Source organism: Arabidopsis thaliana, chromosome 3, assembly GCF_000001735.4.
Source record: "Arabidopsis thaliana chromosome 3, partial sequence".
NCBI lineage: Eukaryota > Viridiplantae > Streptophyta > Magnoliopsida > Brassicales > Brassicaceae > Arabidopsis > Arabidopsis thaliana.
In genome coordinates this window covers 8,813,993-8,831,898 of record NC_003074.8, presented here as the reverse complement: position 1 = coordinate 8,831,898, position 17,906 = coordinate 8,813,993, and the positions used below count along the sequence as shown (strand labels likewise).

The following is a 17,906-nucleotide window of genomic DNA, read 5'->3' as shown; positions in this document are numbered from 1 at the left end:
TTCTTTTGCAGGAAGTAAAACTTGAGAGATTTACAAGACATAACAAACAACAGGTACTTACTACAAGATGGGAAGGACCAACATAACTAAAACCGCGGCTGCGACTCTGGTCAACACTCTTGAAGATCCAGGCTGCAACCTCGTTGAATCTCCTGTATCAATCATTACAGGGAACTCGCAAAGTTCATCAGATGGATCTTCATCTGTGATCAAACCCAACCCCAAGAAATCGCAGTCCCATGTTTTCTGATCGTGCATCTGATAATACATATTAAAGGCATATGAAACATTTCCTGTAGCAGTGAGATGGTTACAAGAGGATCCATACCCGAGTGCTGTGCAATCAGACAAACTACAAGCATAGTCGATATTATCAGGCAAGTCATCGAGGTTATATGCATTAGGGTCAAGAATACACCAAGTTTTGGGCAGATACTTCACATCTTCCACAGGAACCAAAGGCTTGTCATTTCCTTTACCTGACAAGTCAAGCTCATATTTCGGTCTCCCATCAAACTCAAAGATCCCCCAGTGCCTCTCAAAAGTCCCCGGTGCTATACTCTTGGCGTCCTCATCAACAAGGCTGAAAAGGTAAACATCCATAATCACTCCTTTCCTCGCAGGCGTTCCATTTCCAGACATAGCATGCTTTACCATTCCCTGATTGAATCTCTTTGCACTCTTTACATTAGCGTTCTTGTCTCCATCCGTAGGCCACCCGACCTCTCCTACAATGATCTTCATCCCCAAGAAGCTATATCTCTCCATAGCACAAATCAAAGTGTCGAGATTCGCATCAAACACATTGGTGTAGACCAAATTTCCATCTCTCAAAGACTTGTTAGTCCCATCAAAGAAGGCAAAATCCAAAGGAAAGTAAGCATTTCCATAGAGACTAAGAAAAGGGTATATGTTAACCGTGAAAGGCGAATCATGTGAATACAAGAAATTGATTATCTCAATCGTTGCATCCCTTAGCTCAGGTCTAAAGTCTCCAGCTGATGGAACAGGGTTCGCTTCAGGGGAAAAATAGATGTCTGCGTTGAAAGGAACAGTGACTTTCACATTTTTCAGATCAGCTTCCTCTAGTGCTCGTTGGATGTTGATAAGAGCTGGTAATGTGAACTCAACGTAAGTTCCATTATATGTCTGAAGGAAAGGCTCGTTTCCAACAGCTATGTACTTGATGTTGACTCCACCGTTGTAAGAATAAGCAGTAACGTTTTCTTCAACCCATGAAGCTGCTACAGATGTATCTTGAGCCATTTCTTTAAGAAACCGGTTTGGTATTCCTATCATGACTTCAATGTCTGAGCCAATTAGAGCGTCTAAGATGTTTTGGTCGGCTTCAAATAGTTTCAGCTTAGTGAAACTATTGTCCATTAGCATCTTCACAACCTTTTCTGGTGGAAGCTGGTGACTCGCCATTATTCCCCAGTTAACTCCTACATTACTCGTGTTGCTTGAGGCAATGGAAACTTGTGAGATGATAAGAAAGTAACAAAGAATAATCTGATGATTATAAAAGTGGTTTGTTGTTAACTTTGATCTCTCTCCTGCCATTTTTTTCTCTGTTTATGAGTCTTTTCTTCTCTTTTCTTTATGGAGTCTTTGTTAAGGGAGAAGATGAAATGTGATTGGATATTTGTGATTTGTACTTAGTTCAGTTAAAGAAGCAGACACAACATGCAAAATAGCCATTGGTGAAACACTTTGTGCATGCCTATCTGATAAATCCATTGACTCACCACAAATTCTTATGTAATTCTAGATGTTTCGTATTTGTTGTGCCAAACAAACACACACACTCACACACTGCACTGAGTCTAGACATTTAGTGGTTTTGTTTTCTTATTATTAATACTCATTAGAGTATTAAGTTTGTATAGAATTCAGAAACAACTGATAGTCATTTTAAGATTTCTAATTACAAAACTTTTGATCCTCTTTGAAAAGCAGAGAAATTACAATCTTTACAAACAAAACTGAGAGATTAGAGATGTGTTCATAGAGATGGGTTCTTTGTTAGACATTCCAAAAAGATACAAAACTAGCCGATGATTAATTTTGGTAAATTAATGAACAAGAATGTAATTTGAAACATTATAGGGAGCAAATGAGAAATTACTCTTTTTAAAAGGCTAAAATCCTAATTACCTTTAAACTAAGAAGACAAGAAGAGAAGAGAAAACATGTTTTCCATTAGAGGACTGTGAGATTGTGAATTGCATAGTCGTCGTCTTCTGGCGGGAAAAGAAGCCCTAGAAAAAGGGTGAAAGGTGAAAACTCTACTTCTTCTTCTTCTTCTTCTTCAGAGTGTGAGAGAGATGCATTGGATTGCTACCAGAAACGCCGTCGTTTCATTCCCAAAATGGCGGTTCTTCTTCCGCTCCTCATATCGCACTTACTCTTCCCTCAAACCCTCCTCCCCAATTCTACTGTAATCCTCTCATCTCCTTGTATAATCTTCTCTAATATGTTAGCAAGTTCAGATTTTTTGTATTTTATGAATTCCTGTACTTTTGAATATTGAACTCAATTTCTTTGATTTTGGTGTTTGGTCTAGTTCTTGATAAGAATCTTGTTATGAAACTTTTTTTGTATTTTGTTATGTGTTGACAGTAATAGAAGGTACTCTGAGGGGATATCTTGTCTCAGAGATGGAAAGTCTTTGAAAAGAATCACAACGGCTTCTAAGAAAGTGAAGACGTCAAGTGATGTTCTCACTGACAAAGATCTCTCTCATTTGGTTTGGTGGAAGGAGGTAAAGCTTGTTTTGTTTTTTGGTTAAGAAATTTCAAGTCTTGATATTGTTTCGTTATATACTGATTTTTTATATTCTGTGTCTACTCAGAGATTGCAGACATGTAAGAAACCATCTACTCTTCAGCTTATTGAAAGGCTTATGTACACCAATTTACTTGGTTTGGACCCTAGCTTGAGGAATGGAAGGTCAGTTCTCTTCTGAGACTATTAGAAGATTTCATCTCACCTTCTAGATGTCAGCCTTTAATCATTTTTAGCTTGGTTATCAAATGAAAAGTAGCTAGTGTATCTTAGTATGACTTAAGCTACTTTAGTTGTGAAGGCTCTAAGTACTTTAGTTGGAAACAATCCATTAGTTTTATTCCTAGTCCACTACTTTAGTCCAGTTTGTTACGGTAACTTTGTGGCCTTTATGTATGCAATATTTGGAATTTTCTTCATTTCAGTTTAAAAGATGGAAACCTCAACTGGGAGATGTTGCAGTTTAAGTCAAGGTTTCCACGCGAAGTTTTGCTCTGCAGAGTATGTTTGTTGTTTTTCTAATTCCATTGAGTTTTGTGATCTTTGTTACTTCAGAACAAAAATTAGCAGAATAATGTCATTTGAAGTCTTTATCTTATGAAGACTGTTACTGTTCTGAAATTTGTTTCTCCAGGTAGGAGAATTTTATGAGGCTATTGGAATAGATGCTTGTATACTTGTTGAATATGCTGGTCTCAATCCTTTTGGTGGTCTTCGATCAGATAGTATTCCAAAGGCTGGCTGCCCAATTATGGTACACAATCCTTTTTGAATTTCAAGCTTACTCACATTATGAGCATTTATGTGATTCAAGTTTATAATTTGTTCCTATGATAAAATAGACTAATTCGTCTCTGGTATTGTGTTGAGAAAATTACTGTTAAACAAGAGGAGAGCCACATCTTCTTAAGGGGGCAAATAAATATACACAGCCATTATAGCTTCTTAATCTTTGCTTGTAGTAAAGTTATAATCTTTTTTGATTCTATTTAGTCTCTGAGAGTTGTAATCATTGAGGCAGAACTTGGGCAAGTTACATAAACAGCTACTTTAGTGGCCATTGCGTACACGGAATCAAGTTGTGGTGCTTTTTGTTGGATAGCAAGCATATGTTCTGCTGCAATTAATCATCATTACTCTTCCCTTCAGGCTTTCGTTGTCTACAATTAATTTTTTCTTTGCCACAAATTCTTGTTTTCTTTCTACAGAATCTTCGACAGACTTTGGATGACCTGACACGCAATGGTTATTCAGTGGTGAGTTGAGAAAAATAATTCCTTACCATTTACCATGTCCCTCAAGCATGTTAAATAAAAATTACTGCATGTTTTTTTCTTCACTGTAGTGTATTGTGGAGGAAGTTCAGGGGCCAACACCAGCACGCTCCCGTAAAGGTCGATTTATTTCAGGGTATGTAATATGATAGAACCTGGAATTTTCTGATTAAACAAGCTGCAATATTCATTATCTTATTAGCTAGGAAAATACACTGAAACTTTTTTTTTCTTGCATTCGTCTGTCTGACATGTACTGTATATAGGCATGCACATCCAGGAAGTCCTTATGTATATGGGCTTGTCGGTGTTGACCATGATCTTGACTTTCCTGATCCTATGCCTGTTGTTGGTAAGTATTTCTTATGGTATTTTGTTAGTCAGTGATATATTATTTTGCGCTACAACCTATTAAAAATTTATATATAAGTATTACATGACTTGATTTTTTCTGTAAGTACAGGGATATCTCGTTCAGCAAGGGGGTATTGTATGATATCTATTTTCGAGACTATGAAAGCATATTCGCTAGATGATGGTCTAACAGAAGAAGCCTTAGTTACCAAGCTCCGCACTCGTCGCTGTCATCATCTTTTCTTACATGCATCGTTGAGGCACAATGCATCAGGTTTTGAATACTATCTTCAATTCTACATTGTCTTAGCATCTCTGAACTGTTGAAGATAGTGCCAATAATAGAATGTAGACGGGTGCCATTTTATCCTCACATGAACATAAGTATTCTCAGGTGGTAGCATATGATCTAGCAAATACTTTAGAGAGTCTGGAGACAGTTACAAGAGAAATACGATTCATGTTTTGTGTCAACTTAATTGACTTTTGAGCTTTGTGGTCTTTTCTGATACAATTCTTGTTAATTTTTTATTATGCAGGGACGTGCCGCTGGGGAGAGTTTGGGGAAGGGGGTCTACTCTGGGGAGAATGCAGTAGCAGGAATTTTGAATGGTTTGAAGGAGATACTCTTTCCGAGCTCTTATCAAGGGTCAGAACGACGGACTTTGGCTGCTGACTAAATATGCAATTGTGACATTTCAGTTTTGTGAAAAACAACTACTTTCTATTGTTCCCCCTCAGGTCAAAGATGTTTATGGTCTTGATGATGAAGTTTCCTTTAGAAATGTCAATGTACCTTCAAAAAATCGGCCACGTCCGTTGCATCTTGGAACGGCTACACAAATTGGTTGGCATAGTTCTTCATGCTGAATAGTGCTTCACTAGGAGGTTTAGGAGTTTATGAATGACAAAGCATGATAATATATATTATGTGGTTCTGCAGGTGCCTTACCTACTGAAGGAATACCTTGTTTGTTGAAGGTGTTACTTCCATCTACGTGCAGTGGTCTGCCTTCTTTGTAAGTAATGTTTGGGTGAAAGATCTTATTTACGTTCTTATTGTTTTTCTCCTCTACTTCTTCCAATGCCTTTATCCTTTCAGGTATGTTAGGGATCTTCTTCTGAACCCTCCTGCTTACGATATTGCTCTGAAAATTCAAGGTGATTTGAAGAGAGTTTCCTTAGTTTATTCCTTTTAGGGTTTCTTATGATTAAGGCTTCTCATTGTCCCTGTCAAACTATTGTTATTTGCAGAAACGTGCAAGCTCATGAGCACAGTAACATGTTCAATTCCAGAGTTTACCTGCGTCTCTTCTGCTAAGGTTTAAGTCACTTCCTACATAGAATTCTTCTGAAAGATGCTAACTTTTGTCGTTCCACTTATGGAACTCTCATCTCTTACAGTGTGATTATTTGCATCTTTTTGCAGCTTGTGAAGCTTCTTGAGCAACGGGAAGCCAACTACATTGAGTTCTGTCGAATAAAAAATGTGCTTGATGATGTATTACATATGCATAGACATGCTGAGCTTGTGGAAATCCTGAAATTATTGATGGATCCTACCTGGGTGGCTACTGGTTTGAAAATTGACTTTGACACTTTTGTAAGTTTATGCATTTAAACATGACTCTGAGTGTATGTCTCCCTGCTTTGTTTTCTTATCTATTTTCCTTGATGATAAGTTCCTATCCCTTCACGAGTTCAGAAAATAAGCGTTGAATTTGAATGCCATTTTTTATAATCCAACTAGCTTATGAGTATGAGTATAAATCGTAGTTTTCGGTTTCTTGCCAGGTCAACGAATGTCATTGGGCGTCTGATACAATTGGTGAAATGATCTCTTTAGATGAGAATGAAAGTCATCAGAATGTAAGTAAATGTGACAATGTCCCGAACGAATTCTTTTATGATATGGAGTCTTCATGGCGAGGTCGCGTTAAGGGAATTCATATAGAGGAAGAAATCACTCAAGTAGAAAAATCAGCTGAGGCTTTATCTTTAGCAGTAAGTATTCAACAATTGCAGCTTATTTCTTTGAACGATAACAGATGCTCATATAGTACTTTTTTGCTTAAATATAATGGTGCTGGTGATCTTGTCGTATTTGTAAGAGTCAAAACATCCATGTGTAGGTAGCTGAGGATTTTCACCCTATTATATCAAGAATTAAGGCCACCACTGCTTCACTTGGTGGCCCGAAAGGCGAAATCGCATATGCAAGAGAGCATGAGTCTGTTTGGTTCAAGGGGAAACGGTTTACGCCATCTATCTGGGCTGGTACTGCAGGGGAAGACCAAATAAAACAGCTGAAACCTGCCTTAGACTCGAAAGGAAAAAAGGTTGGAGAAGAATGGTTTACGACCCCAAAGGTGGAAATTGCTTTAGTCAGGTTGTTTCCTCGTTTTATTGAACCATCCAAAAGAAATTTATTCAATAATACTGGGTATGTATTGATATATCATGTTATGCTTTTGTTGCAGATACCATGAAGCTAGTGAGAATGCAAAAGCTCGGGTGTTGGAACTGTTGCGCGAGTTATCCGTTAAATTGCAAACAAAAATAAATGTTCTTGTCTTTGCATCTATGCTTCTGGTCATTTCAAAAGCATTATTTTCCCATGCTTGGTAAGTTTGCGCTTAATCAATTCTCATTAAGAAATTTCTGTAGTTTTAATCTAAGTACTGTGCACAACTACAGTGAAGGGAGAAGGCGAAAGTGGGTTTTTCCAACGCTTGTCGGATTCAGTTTAGATGAGGTAACTGTGCTTGCTAGTCGTTGAGTTTGTAGACAGATGCGTGCAATTTCTAAGAAATCACAAAACATGCTGGGCTGTCTTATTCTTATATATCTCATGCACCTATTTTGATATATTTTAATATAGGGCGCAAAACCATTAGATGGTGCCAGTCGAATGAAGCTGACAGGCCTGTCACCTTATTGGTTTGATGTATCTTCTGGAACCGCTGTTCACAATACCGTTGACATGCAATCACTGTTTCTTCTAACTGGACCTAACGGTGGTGGTAAATCGAGTTTGCTCAGATCAATATGCGCAGCTGCTCTACTTGGAATTTCCGGTTTAATGGTTCCAGCTGAATCAGCTTGTATTCCTCACTTTGATTCCATCATGCTTCACATGAAATCATATGACAGCCCTGTAGACGGAAAAAGTTCTTTCCAGGTATATATATAAGCATACAAATCTAGAATTCACCAAACTGTTTTTTTTTCTTTAATTGTAATGTTTGATATCCTCTCAACTGGTTCTGTGCCATCAGGTAGAAATGTCGGAAATACGATCTATTGTAAGCCAGGCTACTTCGAGAAGCCTAGTGCTTATAGATGAGATATGCCGAGGGACAGAGACAGCAAAAGGCACCTGTATCGCTGGTAGTGTGGTAGAGAGTCTTGACACAAGTGGTTGTTTGGGTATTGTATCTACTCATCTCCATGGAATCTTCAGTTTACCTCTTACAGCGAAAAACATCACATATAAAGCAATGGGAGCCGAAAATGTCGAAGGGCAAACCAAGCCAACTTGGAAATTGACAGATGGAGTCTGCAGAGAGAGTCTTGCGTTTGAAACAGCTAAGAGGGAAGGTGTTCCCGAGTCAGTTATCCAAAGAGCTGAAGCTCTTTACCTCTCGGTCTATGCAAAAGACGCATCAGCTGAAGTTGTCAAACCCGACCAAATCATAACTTCATCCAACAATGACCAGCAGATCCAAAAACCAGTCAGCTCTGAGAGAAGTTTGGAGAAGGACTTAGCAAAAGCTATCGTCAAAATCTGTGGGAAAAAGATGATTGAGCCTGAAGCAATAGAATGTCTTTCAATTGGTGCTCGTGAGCTTCCACCTCCATCTACAGTTGGTTCTTCATGCGTGTATGTGATGCGGAGACCCGATAAGAGATTGTACATTGGACAGGTACATACTTACCATATTAATATTATAAAACTTCTCTTAGAATAGACAGAAAACGAAAGTTATTGATTCTGAGGATTTCTGTTACGAAACTGCAGACCGATGATCTTGAAGGACGAATACGTGCGCATCGAGCAAAGGAAGGACTGCAAGGGTCAAGTTTTCTATACCTTATGGTTCAAGGTAAGAGCATGGCTTGTCAGTTAGAGACTCTATTGATTAATCAACTCCATGAACAAGGCTACTCTCTGGCTAACCTAGCCGATGGAAAGCACCGTAATTTCGGAACGTCCTCAAGCTTGAGTACATCAGACGTAGTCAGCATCTTATAGTTTGAAACATTAGCTGTGTTTGTAGTTGATCATCTCTATGTGCAATTGAACAAGTCAGTTTGCTAGAACTAGAGTAGATTACTAAGAAACCATGCCGTTTTTCATTTTGAGATTTTGCAAAACGGCATGCAGTTCGGGTAAGTCGGATGCCGCAATTACCAATTTTGGGTCAGTCTGTGTAATTGTCGTTTCATAAATCCGATTAACGTGTACTTTGAACAAAACTCAGCAGTAAACTTCTTTATTCATCAATAAGTAATGCTAGAAATTTTAACCAATAAGAATATGACCATATAACTAAATAACTGATAAACCGGACATTGGACCAGACAATGATAGCAATTGCAAGATAACCGGGTTTAGAATAGACATGGTTTATCTAAAACTACGTCGTTTTTAGTTATTTCTCTTCTTCCCCAGAAATCAAAATTTGAGGTGTCTTCTACAGATCAATATTGATCTCCAACACTCTCTGGTTCCCAGATCTTCTTCAACCTTATACCCTAGTTTCGCAATTTCATTCTCATTTTCTCCGCTCTTCATCTCTTTCGATCAACCAATGTAAGTTTGTGACCCTTATATCCCATCAAATCAATCGAGTCTTCTGATACCGTTCCTGTAGTGATTCGATCATAATTCATACAGAAACCATTAGATGGTTATACGTGTTGGATGTTTAGAGAGCTATTAGCAGATTGCATTGGGAGATTCCGTAGCTTGTTTATATCTCTTTTGATTACTAAACTCTGCAGTTTTATAATTTATGAAATTTGCAGTTACGACATGGATGAGGTTGTTGTTGAAGTGGAGAAGACGAAGAGAGAATGGGAAGAAGCGTACGAGAAGACGATTGGACATATTATCTCGATTCAACAGTACGGTAAATCAAGGAGGGGAGATGGAGGAGAAGAGAAGTTTTCGTTACAGAGGCTCAACGGATTGGCTCAGGATGGTCTCTCTCTTCTCAATTCCCTTCAATTCAATTTGGATCTGCTCGCACCTCAGCTTCCTTCTGATGATCAGGTTCAATCCACTCAGTCACTCCTTGAAACGTGGAAGAATCAATATCACAGGTACTTGGAAATTTGGTTTACTGTCTGCTTGTGGAATCTACAACATTTCACAAGTAGAATATAGGAACCTTGCATTTGTACAATTAAGGTTGTCTTTAGGCAGTTGAGTAATTCAATCTCTAGGACAAATGATGTGATAGTGTGCGTTTAACCTTTTGGCATAAGGGTACTTGAGTCATCGTTGTAGTAGTTTGTAAGAACGAGAGGAATGTTATATATCCTTTTCAATGATATATGAGTGTTTTAAAGTATTTCCTTGAAATTGAGTTTGATCTCAGTTACTTAGAATTCTGGTACAACAAGAGAGTGAGAGTATGAGTTCAGGGAAAGATAAATGGGTGAAACTAATATGAGTTTTGTCACTGTGTTTGTGGTCAGTTTGAGGGTAAACTTGAGAAGTGCTAATTTGCAAGCTAAGGATAACATGAGGAAAGCAGCTCAAGAAGAGGTAAAGTCTCATGGCTTAAGCATTCTCTCTCTCTGCCACTGTTTTTACCAGCCAGCTCCTTTTGAAATTTTTGTGTAAAGAGTGCTTTCAATGATTGTAGAGAGAGCTTCTCCTCGGTGGTGGAACAGAGTCTACAGTTCTCAGACGTAAACGACAGTATGTACATCTTGGAAACTCTGCTATATTTATCCTACAAAATCCAGCAATTCAATTGGGACTCCTCTTGGACATGTTTAAGTTGTATTATGCTTTTGTTTATTGGTAAATGCATCATGCACTAAAAAAAGAGTTCAGTGTTAGTTTCCAGTGAATCTAACATTTGTGGTTGTTTATAGAGCAAATGCTGGCGTGACATCCGATGCTGAAAGCATAACTGAAAGTCTCAGGCGTTCACGGCAGCTGATGGTTCAGGTCAGAAAAAAACTAGTTATGAAATGATTGTGCATTTACACTTGTTTGCATATTCGGCTTCTTAATTTATAAACAATGTGTGATCAAAATACTCTCTTGACTTGGGTTACAGGAGGTTGAACGAAGTACAAACACTCTCGTGGCTTTTGGTATGTCATTCATAATATGCCAGATAATTAAGTCCTTAGTGAAAACAGATTAAGACATAAAACTGACATATTATTATTATTATACATGTTAACATTTGTAGATGAATCTACTGGAGTACTTAAAAAAGCCGAGAGTGAATACAAAGGTCATAGATCTCTGTTGTCGAGGACCCGTAATCTACTTTCAACAATGCAGCGTCAAGATGTAATTGACAGGTATTTGAAAAGAGAATAGACTCTGTTTTACCAAACCATTCTATAGGTGAATAATAATACTAACTAACTCTTGTTTTCTGTGGCACTATCAACAGGATAATCCTCATAGTTGGATTTTCTCTCTTTGTCTTTGCTGTTGTTTACGTTGTTTCAAAACGCATCGGAATTCTGAAACTGCAACGAATGGCTACTGCTGCTATTAAAGCTCAATTAGCTGGAAAAGCAGCAAATGGTGTAGGAGATGATGTTATGCCGCTCGGACAACAGTTTGATGGCAATACAGTTCCAACTGTTAATATTCCTCTACAACAACGCATGCACGATGAACTATGAAGCTCATTAGATGCTTGTAACATTGTTCAGGAATATATATATTACAAGTTGATGTTGTTACCTAGGAATGCTCTCTATATTACCACATGTTTCATGGACAACTGAAATTAAAGTTTCTTTAAGATATCACAAATAATTGTTTGGAAAATTGATCCGTATATCATTAACTAGGAAATATATCTTTTCTAAAATTAGGAAATGATGCATACATGAATGTGCAACTTTTCAAATGTAATATTACAGAGTAAAGATTAGATAATAATTTTGTAGAAAGAAAGTAACACTCTAGAAGAAATATATGATATTCTAAAGGGTTTAAAAAGGAATTATAAAGAGTTGAACTCCTCGTCTCGAGAGTCTCGATTTGATATATTACTTATTAAATTTTAAAAACTTGACAATAGCCAATATATTGTTTATTATTTTTAACTTCATAGAGTTATTATGCATTTTTCGGAGATAGAGGGTAAAGTTGCAAAAATAGGCGACTAAGAAGGGTTTCTTTTGCACAAAATCCCATTTATAAAGTGTGGAAATTACCATAAGCCTTTGTAATATAAATAGTAAAGATAGATCTTTTACAGATTTTGAAACTAGTTTAAATGTGAGTTCCTAATCTATCAAGTTATCTTTAAAAATGAGATGGTCATAAAAAATAAATTTGTGGGAAAGGAAGAAAAAAAATAGTTATTTATTTCTTTATAACAAAAAGAAGAAAGAATATTTTAAAAGAATGATGTAAGTATTTGCCTAACAACACTAATTAGATATACTATGCCAAAAAAAATTGATAAGCTTTGTTTTGGCATTCGTGCGCAAATTGTTGATGAAATAGCCCCACCACCCTCGACCTTAACCTAAGGTTTTGCACTTCTACTCAATATCTCTCACTTTCTTAACTTTTAGATGACTCATATATCTTCTAGAGTTTTCAATCCATTCACTACACTCGAACTTGGAATAGAGAAAAGACAATGTATCTTTTCTTTCAACCAGTAGACTTGAGCTAAGCAAAAGTAATTAAAAGAGTTTCACTTGTTAGGTTAAGGTTTTATAAAGTAATCAAAGAGTAATTATTTCACAACTCATAAATGGGTTTCGTCAAAGTAAAATAGATAGCTAGAGGTGGATTGGTCTTTAGTGTTTAACAGCCAAACTTGATTTGCTGTCATTAATTAATTAACGATTTGGATGCTTCACATTTGCTTAATCCAACCTTACGTTGTTTCCAACACCACCTCTGATTATTAAAACAAAATAAAATATAGTCGAATATGTAGTGGTCCTTCAATGTAGTTTTTTTTACCTTACAAATGTTAACCCAAATTTTATAAAATTGTTACAAAACTTTCCTACTATTGACTCATTGTAAGAAATTCTGAATTGACAATTTTCCCTAAATACTTTCATATGATACAAGCTTGGGTAATGATTTCATCACGTATTCATGACATTCTAAGCTATTTAGCATCCTCGGATACTTTTTCTTGCATCAAAACAAAACATGACAAGAATTAAAACTCTCATTTTGATTCTCTAAGTTTTTTTATTTATTTTTAAACTCTTTTTTTTTTGTCAAACCTTTATTTTTAAACTCATTAATTTCATTTTGTATCAAATTCGATATTTACAATTTTGTTAAACTAAATGACCACACTTTTTACCTAATGATTAGAAAATCCACTAAAACACACAAAATCACAAGTTATAAGAAAAAAAAGAATAAGAATTGATAATTTGAACACTTTTTCGAATGCCGTAAGGTAATAATTTATCATGTATTCTGGATTCCTAAATTATCTACCATCTTCAATCATTCTTGCGTGCCTTGTCTCTTATAACATTTTCTTTTCTATCAAATAAGATTTATAATTCGTATATCATTCTAGGCGACATAGACCAGGAAATAGAAAATTAACTGATTATAACTATGGGTTATATTATCAACTATTTAAAACTGAATTTTGTCCAAAGTTAGTAGAATTTTCTAGTTCCTTCATGTCCGAACAACTTTATCATGACGATTGCTTTGGACTAAAAAGACTCAGATCATGTATTAGAAACACCGAAATCTACATAACGCTAGGCCGGTGATGTAAAGTGAAATTTATCCTAAGAATAGTCTAATGACTGTACCTTTACTATATAATAATAATATGGAATGTCTAATTTTACTATGTTACCTAATTTTTAAATGAAAAAGTTGGTTCTTTGGATAACATTATTGTTTATGTTGTTTTGTAAATAATATATTATGTTTTATCTAACATATATAACGTAATCCTATCTTGAATAACTCATCTTTCTTTTTTAATCGATAACTCAAGTGATTTTAAAGGCTTCCTAGACTCAAAAAATTAATCCTGAGGTTCGGAAAACTATGTTAAATTACTCAAACCTCGGTAGCCAATACTACTCAAATCCACTGAACCAACGGGACCTGGTTAAAAGTTGGTTTCTTTCTTTCCAAAAATTAGGAGAACACAAATATTGATTCAATTTGTGATGCGATTTCTTTTTAAAAAGTATACAATAAGTATATATTTTCTGATATATAATTAAATACGATAATTTTGCATCCTTTCTGATATTCCAATTTATATACTCTTAGGTTTGAGGTGTATATACGAAATTAAACATAAAGAGTTGAAGATTGCAGCATATGAATTAATTTGGTCAAAAGAGTTATTTATTGTATAAGAGATAAGGTTATCTATATCTATGATGGATTTATACTAAATACCTATTCTGAAAGTGAGATTAACTCTACCATCTTGTAATTTCTTGATGAGAATCATTCTTTCGATGGATGATTTAGGGAAAGTGATTATGTTTTAATCAAAAACGTAGAAATAATATAATGTTGTCTGTTTTGAATTTATTCTTCGACACAATAACACATTGTAGTTATATAAAAAAGAAGAGCAGTGACGAAAAAAGTTTCAGAAAAAGACATGTGAGGAATATATACTTCAAAAAAAATCAAACGTCTTATCCGACGCATAATAAAAAGAAATAGATGGTTTAAGTTCTTGACCAATTTTGTTTACCTAGATAGGATTCTATCAAGTTTAGGAAAGTTGTATGTGAATAAATATTATTCTACTTCTATTGAATAAGTAAGACATTACAAAATATTTCACTATGAAACTTAGAATAAAAAGAAGAGAGAGATAAAAAATTACAAGAAAAACATGTGAATTATAATGGCAAAAAAACTCTTCCTATAAGAAGATTTCAGGAAACTTGCACATGAAATCGTCATGGTGTGGTTGGATCATAATGCTAAAACCAAAAGGATGTGGAGAATGGCCTGATGTAATAAATATAGAAGTTTGAAAGGCCAAGAAACATCTTGTTATGATGTCACTTGCTATGGAAGCCGGCGAACGTGAAACATATATGGTTCTTGAATTCTGCTCTTTCTAAATGTTCTAGATAATAGCTTGAGTAAGGAGCACTGTGATGAGTCTGAAATCTTTAGATGGGAAGAGATGAGTTTCTTTCAGAGTGTGTGCAGAAACAAATAGTTTTTGGAAAAGTTTATGGAAATCCCTCTAAGTAAGCCTATTTCTAATTTTATATAATAAAAGTTTAAATGTGCCTATTTTCAGTAGTGTTATAAAAAATTGTCAATTGTTTTTGACATTATTGGAATGGACAAGTCGCATAATTCAATCTCTATTATGCATGATAACGCAATAACCGGAATTCGAACTTTGGTAAGATATGCCGCAAAATGATTTTTTTTTTACTAATACAATTCCCCATATACATTTTTTGCATAAATCCTATTTATGAAATTACAATCCATATTGAGTCTATCGACTATAACCAAGTCCTAGATTTAGAATCCACAAATAAGGTCACAGCCAAGGTCATACTCCATATGGGTCACAACCAAAGATAAAAGAATTTACCAAAACCATATATGAACCCATAGATTTGCAATTGATATATGGTTTTTGTATTATTTTATTTTTGGGGGGAAATGTTTGTAATCAAAGCTGTGAGAATAACAATGATTCACTCTGGTTCTAGAAGATTATTGGCAAGTACACATCCCTGCACTTTCAACTTAAGATAGGAACAACATTATTATAATTAATTTAAAAGCTAATTCCAAAGTATCGTGCAAACTTTATTTTTAATCGACAAAGAAAGTCACCAAAAAGGGGGAAAACTTAAAAAAAAAATGACGAAAATGTTATATAAGTTACACAAAAGATTACGATGATTTGATCAACAAAGTACATGCCAAGTTGCATCTCACGCAGAAACGTTGGATTTGAATTTTTGTTTATTTTATTACTTGTACGATTCGAAATATTTGATAAAATTGTCGTATCTAGTAAGAAATTAGTCAAAGTTATCCGTTCTTTGCAATCATTTTTTCTTTCACATCTCTTACTACCTAGTATTATATCTAGCATACGAAAATGCTATCGTGCTTCAATGGTTTAAAGTTTGTTGTATTAGTCTAAAAGATCATCAATTCGATTTTGGTTCAATATTCTTTCTTATTTTTTAATAAAAATTAAACTTGTTAACAAAAATTTAATGATTTATCCCAAGTAGCCAAATCAACGAAATTTGACCGTTTTATCAAAAACATTAAACTAAATTTTAAATTATGACATTTTAAAAATTTATGTTTTGTTTATCCCAAATGTGAATTTATATTTTCGATATTTCTCCACACACAAATTCTAGCGGATATAGTTTAGGAGTAAGTTTTGATAATTTATTTTCTGATATAGAGCAAGACCGTCTTTTTAACATGTGTTTATAAAAAAGAGTTCTATCAAATAATTTAAATAAACATTTCAATACGGAGTCTCTAGTGTTTCTAAAAAAACAAATTCACACATTATATATACCAAAACAAATCACACATAAACTACAAATAATTTGAGAGGGATATGATGTGAAAAAAAACAAAAAAAAAAATAATAATTCTCCTGAAAAGACATACTTTAAAATAAAATAAATAATTCTTAACGTAAAAGCATATCTAGCAAAATCACATGCTTAGCTGCTAAACATGTCTTTGCAGTACAAAGGTCAGAAATAATATGAAAACCCGTACGAAACACGGAGTTCAAATGACCTCCAACGACAAAACTTTATTAGATGATTCAATTAAATAATTAATCATGTGGAATTAAAAAAGTGATTAGTGTCTAATCATTCAATTAAAAATTATTTTTTATGTATAATCAGTGAATGATATTGCTGACGTCTTATAGGCACGCCTTTGTGTCTGTAGTCTCTGAGCCGTTGAGGTACACAAATTTGAGAATTGCTTTGTGAACAAAATCTGATTAAAATACTTAGAAAATAAAAATCTGTTGAACCATTTGAATTTTCACCATAGTTCTATTTGTGTTTTTCGACTCTTCCGATCAGTCATGTGATTTATATTTTATAGGCATCAAATGTCTTTGGAAAGACACGGGAACTATATTCTAGAGATTAGGTCTTAACGTATTTCGTTTCACTTCTTAGAAATTGTCCTAATCTTCGAAGTGCCCCAATAGTTCCACCGTAACAGCTTGAGAGATTCAAAACCCATACGATCAGTTTACGCATTATTTAAGTAATTATGATTTGATGATGTACCTTATTTTGGCATTTAAAAGATTCATTCATAGGTAATCTATATTAAAAAGAAAATCTATTACCTTTGACTAGCAAGTGGATCGGTCAGTCGATCGGTCAAGCTTGGCATGAAATACCCTAAATCCGACCCTAGTTCTAGAAAATTAGTCTAATGTTTGTAGTGCTAATTAACTAACTACTATGTTTTGTCGCATCAAAAATTTGGAGTTGACGTTAGTTTTGTCATGGACTTAACAAAAGAAATTTCAACCGTCCAATTGATATTTTGATAAATAAGTTGCAATATGTATACACGTAAACTTAACATTCAGTATCCTATTTATTGGATGTTACTGAAAATGTTATATGTATTTTAGAAACAAAAACCAACCGATAGTTTTGGTTTTAGGTTCATCTGAAATACGTACCCAACATGAAACCAGAGACATAATACATAGTTTGTGATTTTCATAAAACGCTATTAATGACATATAATAACTCATCTTTCACGTAGATATTTCTTGTTATATTAGTATTTTGCAGTATTTTTTTGTTTGATTTCTACTATGGAAAAAGATGGAAACGCTAGACATTCATTTTTTTGGATTGATCACAATATCTAGAAAGAAATGAGAAGAGACATTACAAATATCTAAGAGGAGAGAATTATAAGACCACCTGTCCCATGGTGACGTACAAACACCATCAACTTTTTCATATTATTTGGTTTGTTTCTATAGTTTATTGTAATAACTCCTTATGTGGAATCCAACGAATCTTATACGACAACAACAAAGATTAGTGTAAGATCGCATGTATAAATATCCTTGACACTTGGAGAAACCTTAGTGGTTCAATAATGTGTATAACCTTAAAATAATCCAGCACCATGATATTCTTTTACTTTTAATTATGCTTTCTAAGAAAATGTTCATTAAGGAAGTTAAATAATTATAATAATCATAATATATGTCCCTGCATTAAACCTCTAGATCATATACGTGG

General features: G+C 34.7%; 3 protein-coding genes and 1 long non-coding RNA gene across 5 annotated transcripts; 3 read left to right on the top strand and 1 right to left on the bottom strand.

Moving 5' to 3' along the window:
* Nucleotides 1-60: 60 nt before the first annotated feature.
* AT3G24330 (O-Glycosyl hydrolases family 17 protein) lies at nucleotides 61-1,563 on the bottom strand (the record flags this gene model as incomplete). Its single annotated transcript, NM_113340.1, has 1 exon — nucleotides 61-1,563. The coding sequence occupies one exon, from the start codon at nucleotides 1,561-1,563 to the stop codon at nucleotides 61-63; it is 1,503 nt and encodes a 500-aa protein (NP_189076.1).
* On the top strand, nucleotides 61-1,563 carry AT3G24332. Its single transcript, NR_141615.1, has 2 exons — nucleotides 61-591; nucleotides 693-1,563. It is a non-coding gene; the product is annotated as an other RNA (long non-coding RNA).
* A 607-nt stretch (nucleotides 1,564-2,170) lies between these two features.
* MSH1 (MUTL protein homolog 1) lies at nucleotides 2,171-8,975 on the top strand. 2 transcript variants are annotated; one of them, NM_113339.4, is made up of 22 exons: nucleotides 2,171-2,440; nucleotides 2,623-2,764; nucleotides 2,855-2,952; nucleotides 3,213-3,288; nucleotides 3,422-3,541; nucleotides 3,996-4,043; nucleotides 4,133-4,197; nucleotides 4,328-4,413; nucleotides 4,525-4,689; nucleotides 4,955-5,064; nucleotides 5,157-5,262; nucleotides 5,359-5,434; nucleotides 5,518-5,576; nucleotides 5,670-5,737; nucleotides 5,845-6,018; nucleotides 6,210-6,419; nucleotides 6,548-6,804; nucleotides 6,896-7,039; nucleotides 7,113-7,170; nucleotides 7,297-7,596; nucleotides 7,694-8,341; nucleotides 8,437-8,975. In NM_113339.4, the coding sequence occupies exons 1-22, from the start codon at nucleotides 2,328-2,330 to the stop codon at nucleotides 8,668-8,670; spliced, it is 3,357 nt and encodes a 1,118-aa protein (NP_189075.2). In that variant the 5' UTR covers nucleotides 2,171-2,327; the 3' UTR covers nucleotides 8,671-8,975. The 2 variants fall into 2 exon arrangements, with proteins under 2 accessions (NP_189075.2, NP_001326989.1); NM_001338677.1 differs by lacking the exons at nucleotides 2,171-2,440; nucleotides 2,623-2,764; nucleotides 2,855-2,952; nucleotides 3,213-3,288; nucleotides 3,422-3,541 and having other exon boundaries at nucleotides 3,583-4,043; nucleotides 8,437-8,920.
* A 101-nt stretch (nucleotides 8,976-9,076) lies between these two features.
* AtSec20 (Sec20 family protein) lies at nucleotides 9,077-11,473 on the top strand. The gene is made up of 8 exons (NM_113338.5): nucleotides 9,077-9,231; nucleotides 9,447-9,743; nucleotides 10,122-10,191; nucleotides 10,292-10,347; nucleotides 10,527-10,602; nucleotides 10,715-10,751; nucleotides 10,853-10,967; nucleotides 11,063-11,473. Exons 2-8 carry the CDS (start codon nucleotides 9,454-9,456, stop codon nucleotides 11,298-11,300), a joined length of 882 nt encoding a protein of 293 aa, NP_566746.1. The 5' UTR covers nucleotides 9,077-9,231; nucleotides 9,447-9,453; the 3' UTR covers nucleotides 11,301-11,473.
* Nucleotides 11,474-17,906: the final 6,433 nt, after the last annotated feature.

What these genes read in the sequence shown, in the direction of transcription:
- MSH1 (NM_113339.4), top strand. Translation starts at nt 2,328, where the DNA reads ATGCATTGGATTGCTACCAGAAACGCCGTCGTTTCATTCCCAAAATGG. An exon ending in AGGCTGGCTGCCCAATTATG is followed by an intron (nt 3,542 to 3,995) that starts GTACACAATCCT and finishes TTCTTTCTACAG; the next exon opens with AATCTTCGACAGACTTTGGA. An exon ending in TGATCCTATGCCTGTTGTTG is followed by an intron (nt 4,414 to 4,524) that starts GTAAGTATTTCT and finishes CTGTAAGTACAG; the next exon opens with GGATATCTCGTTCAGCAAGG.
- AtSec20 (NM_113338.5), top strand. Translation starts at nt 9,454, where the DNA reads ATGGATGAGGTTGTTGTTGAAGTGGAGAAGACGAAGAGAGAATGGGAA. An exon ending in CACGGCAGCTGATGGTTCAG is followed by an intron (nt 10,603 to 10,714) that starts GTCAGAAAAAAA and finishes CTTGGGTTACAG; the next exon opens with GAGGTTGAACGAAGTACAAA. An exon ending in CGTCAAGATGTAATTGACAG is followed by an intron (nt 10,968 to 11,062) that starts GTATTTGAAAAG and finishes CACTATCAACAG; the next exon opens with GATAATCCTCATAGTTGGAT.